This window comes from Ziziphus jujuba, chromosome 2, assembly GCF_031755915.1.
Source record: "Ziziphus jujuba cultivar Dongzao chromosome 2, ASM3175591v1".
NCBI lineage: Eukaryota > Viridiplantae > Streptophyta > Magnoliopsida > Rosales > Rhamnaceae > Ziziphus > Ziziphus jujuba.
In genome coordinates, this window is record NC_083380.1 from 28,881,802 (window position 1) to 28,899,965 (window position 18,164).

Consider the following 18,164-nt stretch of genomic DNA (forward strand, 5'->3'; position numbering starts at 1 on the left):
TACAATTATTAAAATTTCAAACCCATCAACTTTCATTTCCATCAACTCAAATATACAATTTTCCAATGGCGTAAATATTTTTGAAACATAATTCTTTAAAAACAATATTTTTCTCCAATCCCCAAAATCCATTTAAATCAAAAAATCCTTAAAACCACATAAATTTCATATATAATTAATTCATATAATTGTGCACAATAATTGAATAATAACCATAGCAATAATTAAAATAAATCAAACTACAATTTCTTTAAATTCCCAAATATATTCTTTTGGCACCAAAACATATATTAAAACATTATAATTTAGCAATACAATTTATATGGAAATTCTCTTAATATCAAATACGTAAAACATATTTACCAAATATTTAATTATGAAATATTCCAACAATGAAATTTGATAATAATTACAAAAACCTCAAATTCCTTAAAACCAAAATATTTTATAATGCACAAATATTTAATTCCATTCAATTTTGGCATCAAAATTCCAATATAAATTTACTAAATATTCAACACATTAAACATATTTTTCAAACAACCAATTTACACAAAATATATATATCTTAACATCCCAAAATAATTTTGAAAGTGGGTCACTCACCTGGAGCACACAATTAACCTAAGATCCTCCATAGGATCAATTCCACAACGCACACATGCTACTAGAACAATAATTCATACACAGTCAAACAAAATAATATTTTATTCGGGTAAATAATATCCTGTATCTGGGGGTTAAACACAAACGTTAACCAAAATACACGAGTAATATATCGAATCGAAGCTTGAGTGACGAGGATTATGAATCTGGTCTTACTTCCCATAGATCAGACCGGTGGTGGCCGGAATCTCGCCAAAAAGCTCTCGGCTTTTAGAGCCTCGATTCTCCCAAACCGTCGCGAATTGGAGGAGAAAGACACCGGATCTGGGTTCAGGGGGTCGGAATTAGTGGGGAGGGACTGACGGTGCAACTGGGTACTTGCCGGAACTGGATTTTCCAGTGAGCTACCGAATCCCACCGGGAACCATCGCCGTCGGTGGCGCATCCGATGGCTGGTGGTCGAGATTTTTGGGGGTTTTATAGAATGAGGGGAGAGGGTTCCAATGGAACCGGCGATGACAAGAATGGAGGCCAGACGACGAAGAGATCTGGGTTTGAAGATTTTCAGCCCCTCGCCGAAAAATACTCCGATCCCGGCGCGTCGGAGGTCTGGTAGCCGTGAAATTTGGTGGGCTGGCTGGAAATGAGGAGGTGGTGAGGGTTGGCTGGTGCGTGTGGCCTGAAAATGGCCGGAAATGGGTCAAATGGCGGTGGCCGGTGGTGGAAGGGAAAAATGGCCGTCTCCGGAAAATGCTCCGATCCCGGCGCGTTACAGGCCGGTTGGCCGTGAGATTTGGGTGGCCGGTGGGAATTGAGGAGGCGGAGGCAGTGGGTTGGCACGTGTGGCCCTCCGGTGGCCGGACGATAGCCAACCGGTGGTGGTCGATTTTTCTCCCCCTCTCTTTCTCTCTCCTCTTTCTCTCTTTCTCTCTCCTCCCCCTCTCTTCTCTTCCACCACACCTACGAAAAACCATGTGGGTGCCACTGTGCACTCACAAGAACGGCTAAGATCGCAACACGTGGTGTTTCACTGTTCATCGATTCAAAAATATTAAAATATTACGGTATTCGGAAAACTTCGCATGTCCATAACTTTCAAACCACATGTCCAAATTAGACGTGCCGCTAGTCTACGGACTCGTATCGACGAGTACTTCACAACCATGCATGAGTCAAAGCTCAACTTTGCATGAATAAAAAGTCAACTCTGGCACCCCTTAGACAATTTGGACCTCAACTTGTTTTGCTCATAACTTTCAAACTGTAGCTCCGTTTTCAATGTGCTACTAGTCTATGAACTCGTGCCAATGTGTACTTCGTAGCGGTACCTCAGTCAACCTAGAATTCCATTCGAGTCAAAAAGTTAAATTTTGACCCATCGGTCAAGGGTTAACCTCGGTAAAAGTTGGAAAATTTCCGTTGTACTTTGGGACGGGGTGTTACAGTGGTTGTGTGCAAGGAAGAAAAAGTCGAAGAAGTCTCCAAGATATCGTCGACAATGTCGAGTATCGCCGATTGGCGACAATGATAGAGGGGGGAAGAAGTTTCCATCAGTGATGTTGTCGGAAAGTCGTCGATGCCGTTCAATGTGGCCCTTGTCGAAAGAATTCGCCAAAATCAGTGGAAAGCCGGTGAAATTTCATGGGGAATTAAGGGGGGGGGGGGGGAAGACAAGAGATTAGTTTTCAAGTGGGCAACCTATCTATTGCACTGATGACGGTTTTCTATTTTTGGTCTAAAAGAAGGGTGTGAGAGGTGGAGAGAGAAAGGAAGAAGAAGAGGGGAAAAACCCAAAAAAAAAAGAAAGATCTGGGAAGAGAAGAAAGAATGTAGAAGGAGAAGAAGAAGACGCTCGCTGGGTTGGGGGGGGGGGGTTGTCGTGTTGTGTGCGTGCTGTAAGAGGAAAAATATTTTGTCTTTTCTTTAATAAAATAAAATGATTTTCAATAATACATTTAATTTAATTTATATTTTTATAATATATTGTTTTATTGCTATAATATATTTTAAAACTTTTCAACACAAATTAATAGTTTTGTTAAATTTTTTAATCAACTCAATTACTTTTTTATCCCATTTCAATTAAATTTAATAAAAATTAATAAAAAATAATGGATATTTTAAAACTATTTCAAATTATATGATATTTTTTAAAATATAGGTAAAATATAAATTTTTTTTAATATACTAATATATTCTATTTAAAATTTTAAACAAAATTCATTGAAAAAAATTTTTAAATAAATATTATTTGTTAATAAATACTATATTATCCAAACATCAACACTTTCTATATCCTTTTCACTTAAACTTCAATAGGCGAAAATTTTAAATATCCTCTTGATTAATGGTAAAAAAAAAAAATTTGAATATTGGTATAAGAAATTAAATTTTTTTTTTGAAAAAGTAAATATCTATATAATTCTTTTTCCTTTATTTTTTCACCCATTTTTTAATCTAATTTTTGTTGTAAAAAAAGCAGAGAATATTTTTTTAATATAATTTTTTTTTGCTAGCAGATATTTCTCTAATATAATTGAAAAATGTATACTTTTTGTTTTAATTAAAAATGATACACTTGTTGTTGGATAATTCAATTAGAACAATTAAGATAAAGTGTTTGTATAGTTGGCATTTATTGTCTATATTTGAATTTATCAAAGAATTTTTTATAGTTCGGTATTAACAAATACTATATTTTCTTTACTTACAATAATTTTTAATATTTATGGATTATTTTATTATCATTGTATTCTAATTATTATATTTTTATATTATTTTACTATATTAATTATTTCATATGCAAAAATATGTATTCTAAATGAAATATTTACAATTTTTATAATTTTACCGATATTTATATTGATATAATTTTACAATAATTATATCCTAGATATTTCCATCGATACCGATATTTTCATCACTGGTTGTGTGTGTGTGTGTGTGTGTGTGTGTGTGTGTGTCGTAGTGATGAAGGTAGTTTAACTTCCACAGGAACCTGCTAGATCTGGAACTTACCAAGTGTTTGGTGGCGGATCAAGAATGTGTGCAGGCAACATGCTTCCTAGACTTCAACTAATACTGTTTTTGCATCTTTTGTGTATGGGATACAAGTAAGAAAACTCTCGTATTATGTTATTAACATACATAAAATAGTATATACACACAATACACATATATACAAATATATTTTATTTTTTGGTAAAAATGATTTGTATATACAGTGAATCTCAGTCAGTAATTAAATGATAGTTTTAAAATAAAAACTTACTTCATCGTGTACTCTTGAATTTGCAATTTTAAAAGATATGGCCTAATATTGAAAGGGAAATTTTAGGTGGAAATTGCTTAATTCGGATACGGCCCAACATAGCTACACATATGTTAGTATGCATGAAAATAAGATTAACTAAACGTGTTTTCGTGTATACTGTAACACCCCGTCCCGAAGTATACCGGAAATTTTCCCACTTTGATCGAGATTGACCGTTGACCGAAGGGGTCAAAAGTTGACTTTTTGTTCCGGTTGGAATTCTAGGTTGACTGAGGTACCGTTACAAAGTACACGTTGGCACGAGTTCGTAGACTAGTAGCACATTGAAAACGGATCTACGGTTTGAAAGTTATGAGCAAAACAAATTGAGGTCCAACTGTCCAAGGGTGCCGGAGTTGACGTTTTAGTCATGCAAAGTTGAGCTTTGACTCATGCATGGTTGTAAAGTGCTAGTCGATACGAGTTCATAGACTAGCGGCATGCTTAATTTGGACATGTGGTTTGAAAGTTATGGACCTGTAGAGTTTTTCAAATACTGTATTATTTTAATATTATTTTTAAACGTGTAACGATGTGTCACTTGTGACTTAATAAATGTGACCATGTGTCACTATGTTGAGATGCCACATGTCAACCATGTTTAATATCAAATTATTTTATTATTGTTGCCTTATGTAATAATATTATTTTTAATATTGTTTAATTAATTTTAAATTATTTCCTTTTATTTCTTTTTCTTTTCTTTTTTCTTTTTTCTTTTTTCTCTTTTCCCCACGTGGGAAAAAAACTTCTTCTCTTTTCTTTTCCTTTTCTTCCCTTCTCCTTCTTCCCCGAGCCCGTAAAAAAAAACCCGCAAGGAATTCTCTCTCTCTCTCTCTCTCTCCTTTGACTCTCTCCCCCTCTCTTTTTGACCGACCGTTTGGCTGGATTTCAATCACCAAACGGCCACACGTGCCGACCACAGGTGAAACCCAGCTCTCCGCGACCTCAACCTCCAATTTTCCCGACCAGTCGCCGCCGGACGCGCCCAGATCGGGCCGGTGAAGTCGGCGGCGGCCGGTTAAGTTTTTCCGGCGATTCTCGCCGTTTCCGGCCAATCTAGCTCAACCCATACCTCTATTCCACTATTTTCGATCCCTCTGAGTCCATTTCCGGGGTTAGATTGCCCAAAATCCCCACCGTTTGAGAGATCCCTCAAGTTTAAATTCGGCTGAAACTTTCCAGCCAAATTCCGGCCACCACCGGCTGAATTGAGGTCAATGGAGACCGGTAATGCGATCCTCGTTCCACAAGCTTCGATTTGGTATATTATTCGACAATTTTGGTTAACGTTTGTGTTTAACCCCTCGAGTACCGGATATTATTTATCCGAATAAAATATTAATTTATTTGACTGTGTGTGAATTGTGTTCTAGGAGCGCCGGTGAGTCGTGGAATTGATCCCATGGTGGATCTTAGGTTAATTGCGTGCTCCAGGTGAGTGACCCACCTTTGAAAATATTTTTGGGGTAATTAATTATATTTATGTCGTGTTAATTTGATATCTGCAGTTATGCTCATGTGGTGTACTTTAAATATAATCGGGAAAAATATTATTTTATATATATTTACCCATTGGTGCTAAATGGAATTTTGGGGTCACTAAGAAATTCCCGATTATTATTTTATTGTGATTAAATGGTATTTATTACACATGAGCAAGTATTTTCAGCAATTAATTGTGTCTGGATTTTATATTATTTTTGGGCATAATTGGTTTGGATATTTTGTGAAAATATTTGTTTAAAGTGGTGGTTTGATTTTTATAATTATGCCCTTGGTATTTTATTTGTCGAACCTCGTATTATGAGAAAAATTGTGGTTTTATTGGTTATCGATGTTTCGTACCAGTTTGTTAAATGAAAATATGTGGGATGGTAAGTGTGAAAATTTGGTATATTTCCCACGGTAATTTTGGAAAGAACGGTACGGTTATAATTGATTTAATAATTATTTTAGACGCACTCATACAGTATTGGTGTTCTGGTATATATATGTGGTTTAGCGCGCAAGTATTATGTCTCCCGCGAGTTGCCATCGGACCGTGGGCAGGCAGGTTTGATATAGTGCATATAGCCGTCCCCCTCCTTGGCCGGGATGACGATTTCAGCAGCGGTACTGTCGGGAAGCCGAAGTGCCATTTGCAAGTTTCTCTCTTTAATCTCCCCGCCAGTCGGTGCTCGGGATGCTGGGTATCGGAGGGCATCACTAGTATATGGTGTGGTGCGTCAAGTGTAAATTTTCAAATAAAATTTCAAACCCCAAAGAGTACAAAAATTATTTATTATAATTTATTACGTTTTATTTATATTTGGGGTAGTTATTTATTTATTGTTTACTAAATTAATTGATCCCTTGGTTTTCGGGAGGTATGAATATCGGGTTTTGTGAAAATGTTTTAAAATGGGAACATTTCCAACGGAGTGAATAGTGAGGGTTTTGAGAGAAAATATTACTTTAATTGTTTATTATTTATTATCTATCTAATTGTTGGTATTAATTAAATTCTGATATTTGTTATATTATTAATATTAAATGTGTGCAGTAGTTAGGGTCACTCACTGAGATGATTAGCATCTCATATTTTTCAATTCCGTTCCCCTAGGTCCAGGTTGGGAGACCTTGATTGTCCGGGGCGAGCCCAACGTCTCAGTTCGTTGCCGAAAGTCCAAGAAGTATTTTCTTCCCTTTTTCCTCTCCATTTTGTAATACTTCATCTGTCACTGTATTAATTCCACATTTATTGTATACTGTATTGGACGTGTAGTTATTATTTATGCACTGAGTTGCTGTTATTTCTTTGAAGTGCTGTAAATTGTGGAAACAAATTGTATTAATGTGGGAGGAATAAGGGAATGTTTATAGAAGTGTATTTTCGGTGCAGGAAATTTGTGGTAAGTCTTATCCTTAGGGGAGGTGCTGCCGGATTTTCCGTTGGAAGGTTCGGTGGTATTTCCCTGGGATCAGGGCTTGTCTAAGGTTCCAGGAAGGAATTCTGGACGGGTCCTGACAGTTGGTATCAGAGCTCTAGGTTCTAGCATTCCTAAGGAACTGTGCATTGTTGTGCATCCCATCCGTGTCTAATCTTTCGTTTTACTCGTCTTAAAACGTTCTTTCCCTTTGTCTCGAAGGAAATTCGTTGTCCGAGTTTGAATAACTCTAATCTTCGAGGGTGTCAATTAGAATCACCTATCCTAACGGGGAATTCCTATGGCCTAGTCGATGGTTGAAGATTGCCTTTCTTTTCGAAGGTCAAGTAATGGGGCAGATTGAAATCTTTGAATCTTTTTGGGATCCGAAGTGGTCCTAGATATGGATTGAGTAGTTCTTATGTTATGGACCACTGGCATAAAAGAGTAAAGTTAAAGTGATTCAGCTTACCTGAAGTGGTGCTTTGTGGAGGAGTTAGGAAGTCTTTACGGAGGTTAATTTCTGCTGTCATTGTAAGGAGCTATCGGAGAATGGTTGTTAAGGGCCTATGGCCCAGGTGGTTGATGCCAAAGAAGATGGTGAGCGTTGGAACCGCTAATAGTGGGAAGCAATTCGAAAGTATTTTCCCAGCAAGTTATCTGGATTACGACCGTAAAAGGGATATCGAATCATTATTGATTTGGTTTTGGACATCGATCTATTTCAGTACCACCATGCCATGCGACTCCAGTAAAGTTAAAGGACTGAAAGGCTTAACCGTAAGATTTGGTTAATAAAGGTTTTACTAGGTCAAGTTTATCATCGTGAATGACATCTGTTCCGTTCATGGAGAAGAAAGATGATTGCCTAAGGGTGTGTATCGGCTATCAACGAGTTAGCAAGGTCACCACCCATAATTGATACTTGTTGCCGAGTATGAATGTGTGTCGATCAATTTTAAGGCGTCAAAATATTTTTCCGATCGATTATCAAAAATTAAATACTTTTCAAAGTGATATTTGAAATTAAGAGTGTTTTATTCAAGTATTTTTGTTTATGTTCGTACATGTATTTGTATGTTATATTGTTTGATATTATACTGCACCATACGAAGGCGGCGAACCAATGTGGTCCATGTAGAGCTAGCCCCATAATCATGTTGCCTACGAGTCCAGGGGATCGGATGGCCAATATAGGCAACCACCCTGGTTTGTATTGGTAGCAGAGTGTCGGCGATAGTTGGAATCATGGATCACGTAGTATGTAGAAGGTATTGTACGTACCTCCATTACGAGTGTGCATATTTCATTTTATGCTATGGATTTTAAGATATGATTTTATGCATTTATTCATGCTTTTATTATTGTTCCGATGTGGAGTTTTAACAATTGCCTATGCAAGTTAAGGTATTTTAAAATAATTTTCGTATTATTTATTATTTCATTGATTTAATTAGTAAATTTCATAAATTATATTTTGATTTTGAAGAAGTTTGGAACTTTAATTTGGATTGATAAATTGTGTATATTTTATGTTGGTGGTATATTTTAAAAATATATATTTTATTATTTGTTCTATGTTATGGTTTTTCCAAGAGCGACTTAAGGTTTAAGTATCGCCAATTGAGAATCCAAGAGTAGGATATCGTTGAGTTCAAAAAGAAGATCCTAAAGGAAGCACGTGCTTCAATGTATGTGATACACCCCAAGGGTACAAAGATGTATGGAATGCTCACTATATGACATTACGGTTTGGCACGATAAAAGAAGTTACAGGATTCGAATAAAGGTACTTAAGTCACCGACAAGTAAAAGTGGGGAGTAGAAACGTTGAGGTAGTTTCAATCCTTGCCCAATTCCGTGTCGAGTGGGGAGATGTAAACATGGATTTCGTGCTTAAATTACGTTCACAAAGAGAAGATACGACAGCGTTCAGAGAATCAAGCAAGATCCAGATAGCGATTAAAGTTCTACTTGGCTGTTGATTTAGGGATGCATACTTCAGAAGCACTTTATGGTTAGCTTTCGACTATGACCAAGACTTGTAGATCGTGTTCTCGTGGCCTAGTTTGAATACCCTTAATATGTGGGCATGAGGAGGAAGGTTGCACAAGAGCAAAGTTAAAATTCACCATTAGGTGTGATGGTAGTGCAGTGATGGTGGATGAGGACTCTATTATACTTGCTAAGTTAAGCTGCTCAGGTTCGGGAGAAGAGCTATACAGTTGTGTGTATACAGATACACTTGGAGCAAGACTTAACGACTGCATCGCCTTCCACCACAGGCCAATGGACAAGCAAAGTGCAGAATTCACACTTGGAAGTTATGTTGAGACCATGCATTATGCAATGTCGAAAGAAGCTGGTTTGAGCAATTGGCATCGATAGAATTTGTTATGATATTAGCCACCAAGCGAGCATCGAGGTGTCTTCGTATGAGATTCTATATGGAAGACAGCATCGAACCCCACTATATTGGAGTGAAGTAGGTAAGGAGGAGCACCGTACGACGACCAACCTGAATTGGATGCAAACACCTACGAATGACTATGAATAAGGCGAAAGTCATCCAAGGAGTTGAAGATCGCTCAGGAATCGACACATGAGTTAAGCCGACATGCATGGAAAAGATGTTGAATTCGAAGTCCGAGATTAAGTTTTTGAAATTATCTCCGTAGAAGAGAATCGTACGCTTTGGTTGACAGAGGGCCAAGTTCTTGTTACATTGGTTCTACAGGGTCATTGGAAGAATTGGTTTTGTGGCATGCAAGTTAGTACTTTCGGGAAAGCAGACATGGGTATGCAGCGTAACTCACGTATTGTTGCTACGAAAGGACATCGAAGACCGGTCGTGTAAGGAGCGACCAGTTCAGATTTTAAATCATGAAGAATGCTGATGGATTAGTAAGACTATTTTCTCAGATCAAAAGTCTCGTGGTGAATTAATCTAGTCGAGAAAGTGACGTGGAAGCTCGAGGCACAAATCCGCAATCAATATTTTTATGCGTTTCAGCGACGTAAAAAATTTCGAGAACGAAATTTTTGTAAGGGGGGAAGATTGTAACACCCCATCCCGAAGTACACCGAAAATTATCCAACTTTGATCGAGGTTGACCATTGACTGTTGACTTTGATCATTGACCGTTGACCCGAGGGGTCAAAAGTTGACTTTTTGTTCCGGTTGGAATTCTAGGTTGACTAAGGTACCGTTACAAAGTACACGTTGGCACGAGTTCGTAGACTAGTAGCACATTGAAAACGGAGCTACGGTTTGAAAGTTATGAGCAAAACAAATTGAGATCCAAACTGTCCAAGGGTGCCAGAGTTAACTTTTTATTCATGCAAAGTTGAGCTTTGACTCATGCATGGTTGTAAAGTGCTAGTCGATACGAGTTCATAGACTAGCGGCACGCTTAATTTGGACATGTGGTTTGAAAGTTATGGACCTGTAGAGTTTTTCAAATACTGTATTATTTTAATATTATTTTAAACGTGTAACGATGTGCCACGTGTGACTTAATAAATGTAACAATGTGTCACTATGTTGAGATGCCACATGTCAACCATGTTTAATATCAAATTATTTTATTATTGTTGCTTTATGTAATAATATTATTTTTAATATTGTTTAATTAATTTTAAATTATTTCCTTTTATTTCTTTTTCTTTTCTTTTTTCTTTTTTCTTTTTTTTCTTTTCCCCACGTGGGAAAACATCTTCTTCTCTTTTCTTTTCCTTTTCTTTTCTTCTCCTTCTTCCCCGAGCCCGTAAAAAAAAAAAACCAACGAGGAATTCTCTCTCTCTCTCTCTCTCTCTCTCTCTCTCTCCTTTGACTCTCTCCCCCTCTCTCTTTGACCAACCGTTTGGCTGGATTTCAGTCGCCGGACGGCCACACGCATCGGCCACCGATGAATCCCAACTCCCCGCGACCTCAACCTCCAATATTCCCGGCCAGTCGCCGTCGGACGCGCCCAGATCGGTCCGGTGAAGTCGGCGGCGGCCGGTTAAGTTTTTCCGGCGATTCTCACCGTTTCCGGCCAACCCAACTCGACCCATACCTCTATTTCACCATTTTCGACCCCTCTGAGTCCATTTCCGGGGTTAGATTGCCCAAAATCCCCACTGTTTGAGAGATCCCTCAAGTTTAAATTTGGCCAAAACTTTCCGGCCAAATTCCGGCCACCACCGGCTGAATTGGGGTCAATGGAGACCGGTAATGCGATCCTCGTTCCACAAGCTTTGATTCGGTATATTATTAGACAATTTTGGTTAACATTTGTGTTTAACCCCCGTGTATCGGGTATTATTTATCGGAATAAAATATTAATTTATTTGACTATGTGTGAATTGTGTTCTAGGAGCGCCGGTGAGTCGTGGAATTGATCTCATGGTGGATCTTAGGTTAATTGCGTGCTCCAGGTGAGTGACCCACCTTTGAAAATATTTTTGGGGTAATTAATTATATTTATGTCGTGTTAATTTGATATCTGCAGTTATGCTCATGTGGTGTACTTTAAATATAATCAGGAAAAATATTATTTTATATATATTTATCCGTTGGTGCTAAATGGAATTTTAGGGTCACTAAGAAATTCCCGATTATTATTTTATTGTGATTAAATGGTATTTATTACACATGAGCAAGTATTTTTAGCAATTAATTGTGTCTGGATTTTATATTATTTTTGGGCATAATTGGTTTGAATATTTTGTGAAAATATTTGTTTAAAGTGGTGGTTTGATTTTTATAATTATGCCCTTAGTATTTTATTTGTCGAACCTCGTATTATGGTTTTATTGGTTATCGATGTTTCGTACCGGTTTGTTAAATGAAAATATGTGGGATGGTAAGTGTGAAAATTTGGTATATTTCCCACGGTAATTTTGGAAAGAACGGTACGGTTATAATTGATTTAATAATTATTTTAGACGTACTCATACAATATTGATGTTCTGGTATATATATGTGGTTTAGCGCGCAAGTATTATGTCTCCTGTAAGTTGCCATTGGACCGTGGGCAGGCAAATTTGATATAGTGCACATAGCCGCCCCCCTCCTTGGCCAGGATGACGGTTTGAGCAGCGGTATTGTCGGGACTCCGAAGTGCCGTTTGCAAGTTTCTCTCTTTAATCTCCCCGCCAGTTGGTGCTCGGGACGCTGGGTATCGGAGGGCATCACTGGTATATGGTGTGGTGCGTCAAGTGTAAATTTTCAAATAAAATTTCAAACCCCAAAGAGTACAAAATTTATTTATTATAATTTATTACGTTTTATTTATATTTAGGGTAGTTATTTATTTATTGTTTACTAAATTAATTGATCCCTTGGTTTTCGGGAGGTACGAATACTGGGTTTTGTGAAAATGTTTTAAAAGGGGAACATTTCCAACGGAGTGAATAGTGAGGATTTTGAGAGAAAATATTACTTGAATTGTTTATTATTTATTATCTATCTAATTATTGGTATTAATTAAATTCCAATATTTGTTATATTATTAATATTAAAAGTGTGCAGTAGTTAGGGTTACTCACTGAGATGATTAGCATCTCATATTTTTCAATTCCGTTCCCCTAGGTCCAGGTTGGGAGACCTTGATTGTCCGGGGCGAGCCCAACGTCTCAGTTCGTTGCCGAAAGTCCAAGAAGTATTTTCTTCCCTTTTTCCTCTCTATTTTGTAATACTTCATCTGTTACTGTATTAATTCCACATTTATTGTATAATGCTCTGTATACTGTATTGGACGTGTAGTTATTATTTATGCACTGAGTTGTTGTTATTTTTTTGAAATGCTGTAAATTGTGGAAACAAATTATAGTAATGTGGGAGAAATAAGGGGATATTTATAGAAGTGTGTTTTCGGTGCAGGAAATTTGTGGTAAGTTCTACCCTTAGGGGAGGTGCTGCCGGATTTTTCGTTGGAGGGTTCGGTGGTATTTCCCTAGGATCAGGGCTTGTCTAGGGTTCCGGAAAGGAATTCTGGATGGGTCCTGACATATACCACTCTAAAAATACAAAAGCTACTCCCGCGAGACCCATCAGGAAGACGATTCATAGTGGGAAATTCCATCCTTCTAGCCAGCTTGGGACCTTCAGAAAAAGCTACAAGTAAAAAGGGCTTTCAACAGATGCCACTTGAATTCAACCCAAGCATGCCATCTGTTATACACCTGTCATGTGTTTCTACACTTGTAAATTGGAGGAGAGCTGAATCGTAAATAAAATAGCTCAAGTTGGTATAAATAGTGAGAAACTCGATGAAAAAAGAATTCAATTTCGATGTGTTAACAACGTATAATAAGGTTAATTGGAATTTAGTACCTTTTAATTTGGATTTTTATTTATTTATTTAGTTTGGTGAATTTTTAATTTGAAAGTTGTTAAATGGATGACATTGCTGCGGGGCTTAACTTTAAGGCAACGCGGCTCTCATACAATAATATCTCAACCGTGTAAATTTTGGATTTTTTTTTTCTGTTTTTGGAAATTTTGCAAGAATAAACTTTGGCCTTTTAAAATGCAAAATATTTAGTATAATGAATGGATATTTTATATTATAATTTTTTGAGAAATTTTATATCATTGTTTGACATAATAAAAGATAAAATAGTATTGCATATTTTATGTCGAACTATGATTTCCATATTAGTTTGAAAGTTTTTATTTATTTATTTTTAAAATTACTTGCAACGGAAGACATGTACGTATGGCGGTGCAGGGGACTTAAGTTAAACGCAACGCGACTGTGACACAGCCCCAGTAAACAGCACGTATCTTATCTGTTGGTTATTGTTTACGTTTCCTTATAGTAATCCTTATCATGATTAAGATCACTCCATGCACGTCTCTTTGTACACTGTATATATGTGTGTTGTACTGTTCATAATAAAGTAATTATTTCTTTGGTTCTCTGTTTCTGTTTACCCAGACTGTTTCATAATAAAGTAATTATTTCTTTGGTTCTCTGTTTCTCTTTACCTAGACTCTATAAAAAGAAGCGACTCCTCTTCCTTTTTCTACTACTTTCTCATTCTCTCAATATTCTCTCAAAAGATCAAGGCTTGGGATATTCACAACCTCTTAATTACTGGTTTGCAGCCTCATAATTAGTATAAGGAAAGAAAGATGTTTGGTTTTACGAATAACCCTTTTTTTGGGCAGTCATCTAGTAGTCCATTTGGGTCCCACTCGAGCAATGCTACAGCCAATAATGGTTTTGGTGGTCAAACAGGCAGTTCCACCATATTCGGTGGTAATTCATCAACTGGTGTTTTTGGTGTAGCCCAATCTTCATCTTCTTCTTCTTCACCAGCTTTTGGAGCCCATGAGTCCACAACACCAACAACAACAACAACATTTGGTTGTTCTGGTGGTGGCCAACGTGGTGGGGGAAGCCGAATGACATGTTATGCACCAACAACACCTGAACCAGATAATGGTGGAGCAGTAGCACTAGGAATGTTAGTGTCAATATCAGCCATGCCTGTTTATAAACATAAAAGCCATGAGGAGCTGAGATGGGACGACTATCAGTTGGGAGATAAAGGTGGAGCAGTACCAGTAGTAGAAAAGTTAGAGTCAATATCAGCCATGCCTTTTCATAAAGATAAAAGCCACGAGGAGCTGCGATGGGATAACTATCAGTCGCGAGATAAAGGTGCTGATACTTCGTCTTCTCGGATAAACTTTCCTTCACCAACATTAACATTGGGTCAAACATCAACTCCATCTCTGTTTCCCAATTTAAATGCTCCAAAGCAGCAGTCTCCAGGTAGTTTTACAACTTCACTACAATTTCCTCCCTCCACTGCATCTCCATCATCATCATCATCATTTGAGCAATCAGTGATTACTCCTACTCCTACTCCAGTTCAAGGATCAATCCCTTCATTTGAATTCAATTCTAGCATCTTCAACCCCTCCTCTACAACTTCAATTGGACCACGTCCCCTCCCACTCAATGCTGCTCAGTCGTCTTCATCGACTACACAGTCAAACTTCCTTTCGGCTTCTTCACCAACATTAGCTGGTCAAACATCTTCAACTCTGTTCTCTAATCTATATTCTCCAAAAACTCAACATGGTAGTTTTACAAATCATAGTTTTACAACTTCAGTAGAATTTCCATACAGTTCGTCTCCATCAACATCTGTTTCACCATCGACATTTGTTTCATCAAGCCCAACGTCGTTGATTGTGCAATCAATTGGACCAACTACAACTAGTATCTTCAATCCCTCTACAACTTCATTTGGAAAAACTACCTCTTCTTTTAGGCCAACTACAACTTCTTCCTTTGTCCCATCAAAAATATTCCACAGTGACTATCCTTCTACTGGATTGGTAAACATGTTCTGGGGCACTCCATCAGTAAGTACTAACATGTTTTCAAGCACTCCATCACTAAGTGCTTCTTCACCCTCCCAATCTCTAATTTTTGGTGAGAATAACTTTGAACAATTGTCTGCCACTAAAAGCTCTGCTGTTATACAGCCAAACCCAACACCAGTTGCAACAAATCCATTTGGCACACTACCAGCAATGCCTCAAATGTCAATTAATGATCATGGAGTTCAATATGGAATATCTAGCATGCCTGTATTAGACAAACCTGCTGTTGCAGCTCCTGCTAGAATATCATCATCATTAACTTCTCAACTACACTTATCACAAAGGCGGACCAGGTGGATGCCTGCAACCAAATATCATCCTAAGAATGATGGTCGTCCAAAGTTTCCATTTTTCAGTGTTATTGTTGATGAAGAAACAGACTACATACCAAAAGAACTTGTCATTTGTCCTAGGGATAACCCAAGAGCATTTATCACTTGTCAGTTGAATTCTACTTTTGACAAGGCATCCCCGATAAAGGATGCTACTTGTACACCAATGGAGGAGAATGGAAATAGTTTTGAAGCTGCTGCTGCTATTGTGGTGTATGAGCATGGTGCTGCAGATATTGATGCATTAATGCCAAAGCTGCGACCAGGCTCTGACTACTATACGGAGCCAGGAATCCAAGAATTGGCAACCAAGGAAACCAGCGGCAGAGGATTCTGCTGTCACGTCAAGGATTTTGTGATCGGACGACATGGTTATGGTAGCATCAAATTCTTGGGTGAGACAGATGTGAGAAGGCTTGATATGGAGTCGCTAGTTCGGTTCAACAACCGGGAGGTGATTGTTTACATGGACGATTCGTTTTTGTGTTTGTATAGAATTTATGGGATTTTTTGTTTTGTTTTTTTTGTTTTTTTTTGTTTTTTTTTTTTTTTGTTTTTTGTTTTTTTGTTTTGGCACTTTACATCACTGAGTAATTGATGAGTTTTGGGTTATAGAATATTTCTGATCAGATTTCCTTTTCCGTTAGTTTGGTCTTGGTTGGCTTTTCTTAATTTGCTCTTGGTTGGGTGTCTACTTGCTTTGGATAATGGAATAGGAAATAGATTGGATGGACAAATTTGGGCAGTTTAATGATTGAAATTGTCTCTTTTGGCTATATTCATCTTTTTATTTGAACAAAAACAAATTTGGCGAGTTGCCTTTTAGATTCTTAAATTTAAAATGTTGTAATTTATGTCTTTTTGGATTATGATCCAATGCAAAATTTTAAATTAAAGGATATTAAAATGCAAATTTATGAAACTGGAGGCTTTAAATACAACAAATTGGACCAATTCACTTTAATATTGGTGAAGTGAGAAACAAATAAAACTGTATAAAAAATGCAACAAATTGTATCAAAGTGCAATTTTTTCAAACTAAAGGGCACTAAAAATTGCAATCTAACACAATGTAATATGAGGTCTGAAATCATTTCGAGCTATCAAAAACAAATCATAATTCCATATTTTGTATAACTCAATAGTTGAGTTCTTTAGAACTTACATACGTAGAAGAAAATCTTAGAATGGAATTTCAAACCTTTCTGTTAAAAGTAGTTGAAAGAATTTCACAGATAGGAGATTAACTTAACAAAGTTCATAATAGATTAATTTATTTTTATTTTTAATTTTTATTATTTTTTTTTCCTATGTATCACATACTTAACATTATTATTCTTTTGCGAAGTAAGTACACATACTAAGCTACTGATAAGAAATTAATCGCATGGTATACTTTGTGAATATTATTATTATTATATTATTGCTATTTAATTTTTTTATTTTTTGACGAAGTGTATACTTTGTGTAAATTGAAATTAAACATCTTAATTATTTCTGCATGTCCAATTAGTGGCCTCTATTACTTTGTTAATCATAATAATTCCAAGTCACATTTTTAGCTAATCACTACCCCCCCCCCCCCCCCCAAACCACAAAAAAAAAAAAAAAGAAAAGAAAAGATTAATATAAGAAAAGTTAAAAATAAGGTATTTCTTTTCTACAATCTTTTTGCATATTATGGTTTAATTAATTTATGTATTTATCATCAAGCAGGATATTTCCCTGTTTTTCATACAATATATTTTCCTTTAGTAAGGATTGTTCTAATATGCATGCTCCTATTGTCATTGTAGGTGGCTCAAATTTTTTGATCCAGAAAAACAAAACTGTAAGATTCTCTTTCTCTTTTGCTTTAATTAAACGGAAATTAGACATCCCCATTCAAATGGAGCTTTCTTGATTATTTATTAAATTTGAGTATTGAAGTATCTGCACCATACCCAAAACTTCTAATTCTGTCTTTTTCATTCTTTGTTTCCTCTTCTTCTTTGTCAATGCTGTTTTTGAGTTGGACAAGCAACGGAGGTCTGGACTCGTTTACTAAGTTTTCATGTAATAAAACTGAGAGATTTTATGAACAGAGTTTCAAATTTTTTTGGTTATCCATTTTGTGGTGATATCTTATAGAAGAGCAAAATGCATTTTAACACTAACCACGAGTTACTTTGTTTTTCTTAATTGCTAATAAATTATTTTAAACTAACCATGAGCTATTTTTGCTTCCAAAATTTATACAAACCAGCGTATCTGTCCTTTACATCACCTTTGTCATCATTCACCACACTTGTGAGCGCTTAGCAAACCACCCCGCCCTCTCCGCCCCCTTCCCACTTAGAGTTCACCTTCTACGGCTCACTAGATGATTATACATTGCATCTAGAGTTGTGACTTGTGATAAGCTTTCATTCCCAAGTTTTCTCAGATCGCAACTATATTTTTTGAAACTTTTTTGTTTTTGAAATAAAGTTCTAGCCAGCTTCTTCATTCGGTCAGTCTTCGTTTTTTATTAGACGGATGAATTAACAAAGCTGCTTTCTTATTTCAATTTTACCCCAATGTTGCTGCTCTGCTATTCAACATGTGGCTCTGATATATTGCATTCATTCCATCCC

General features: G+C 36.7%; 2 protein-coding genes across 2 annotated transcripts in view; both read left to right on the forward strand.

The window, feature by feature from the left end:
* Nucleotides 1-18,164, forward strand: part of LOC112489221 (putative disease resistance RPP13-like protein 1) — a 50,817-nt gene that overhangs the window by 21,695 nt on the left and 10,958 nt on the right. The window lies entirely within an intron of this gene.
* LOC132800598 (nuclear pore complex protein NUP98A-like) lies at nucleotides 13,894-16,018 on the forward strand. Its single transcript, XM_060814676.1, has 2 exons — nucleotides 13,894-14,597; nucleotides 15,320-16,018. The coding sequence occupies exons 1-2, from the start codon at nucleotides 13,952-13,954 to the stop codon at nucleotides 15,385-15,387; spliced, it is 714 nt and encodes a 237-aa protein (XP_060670659.1). The 5' UTR covers nucleotides 13,894-13,951; the 3' UTR covers nucleotides 15,388-16,018.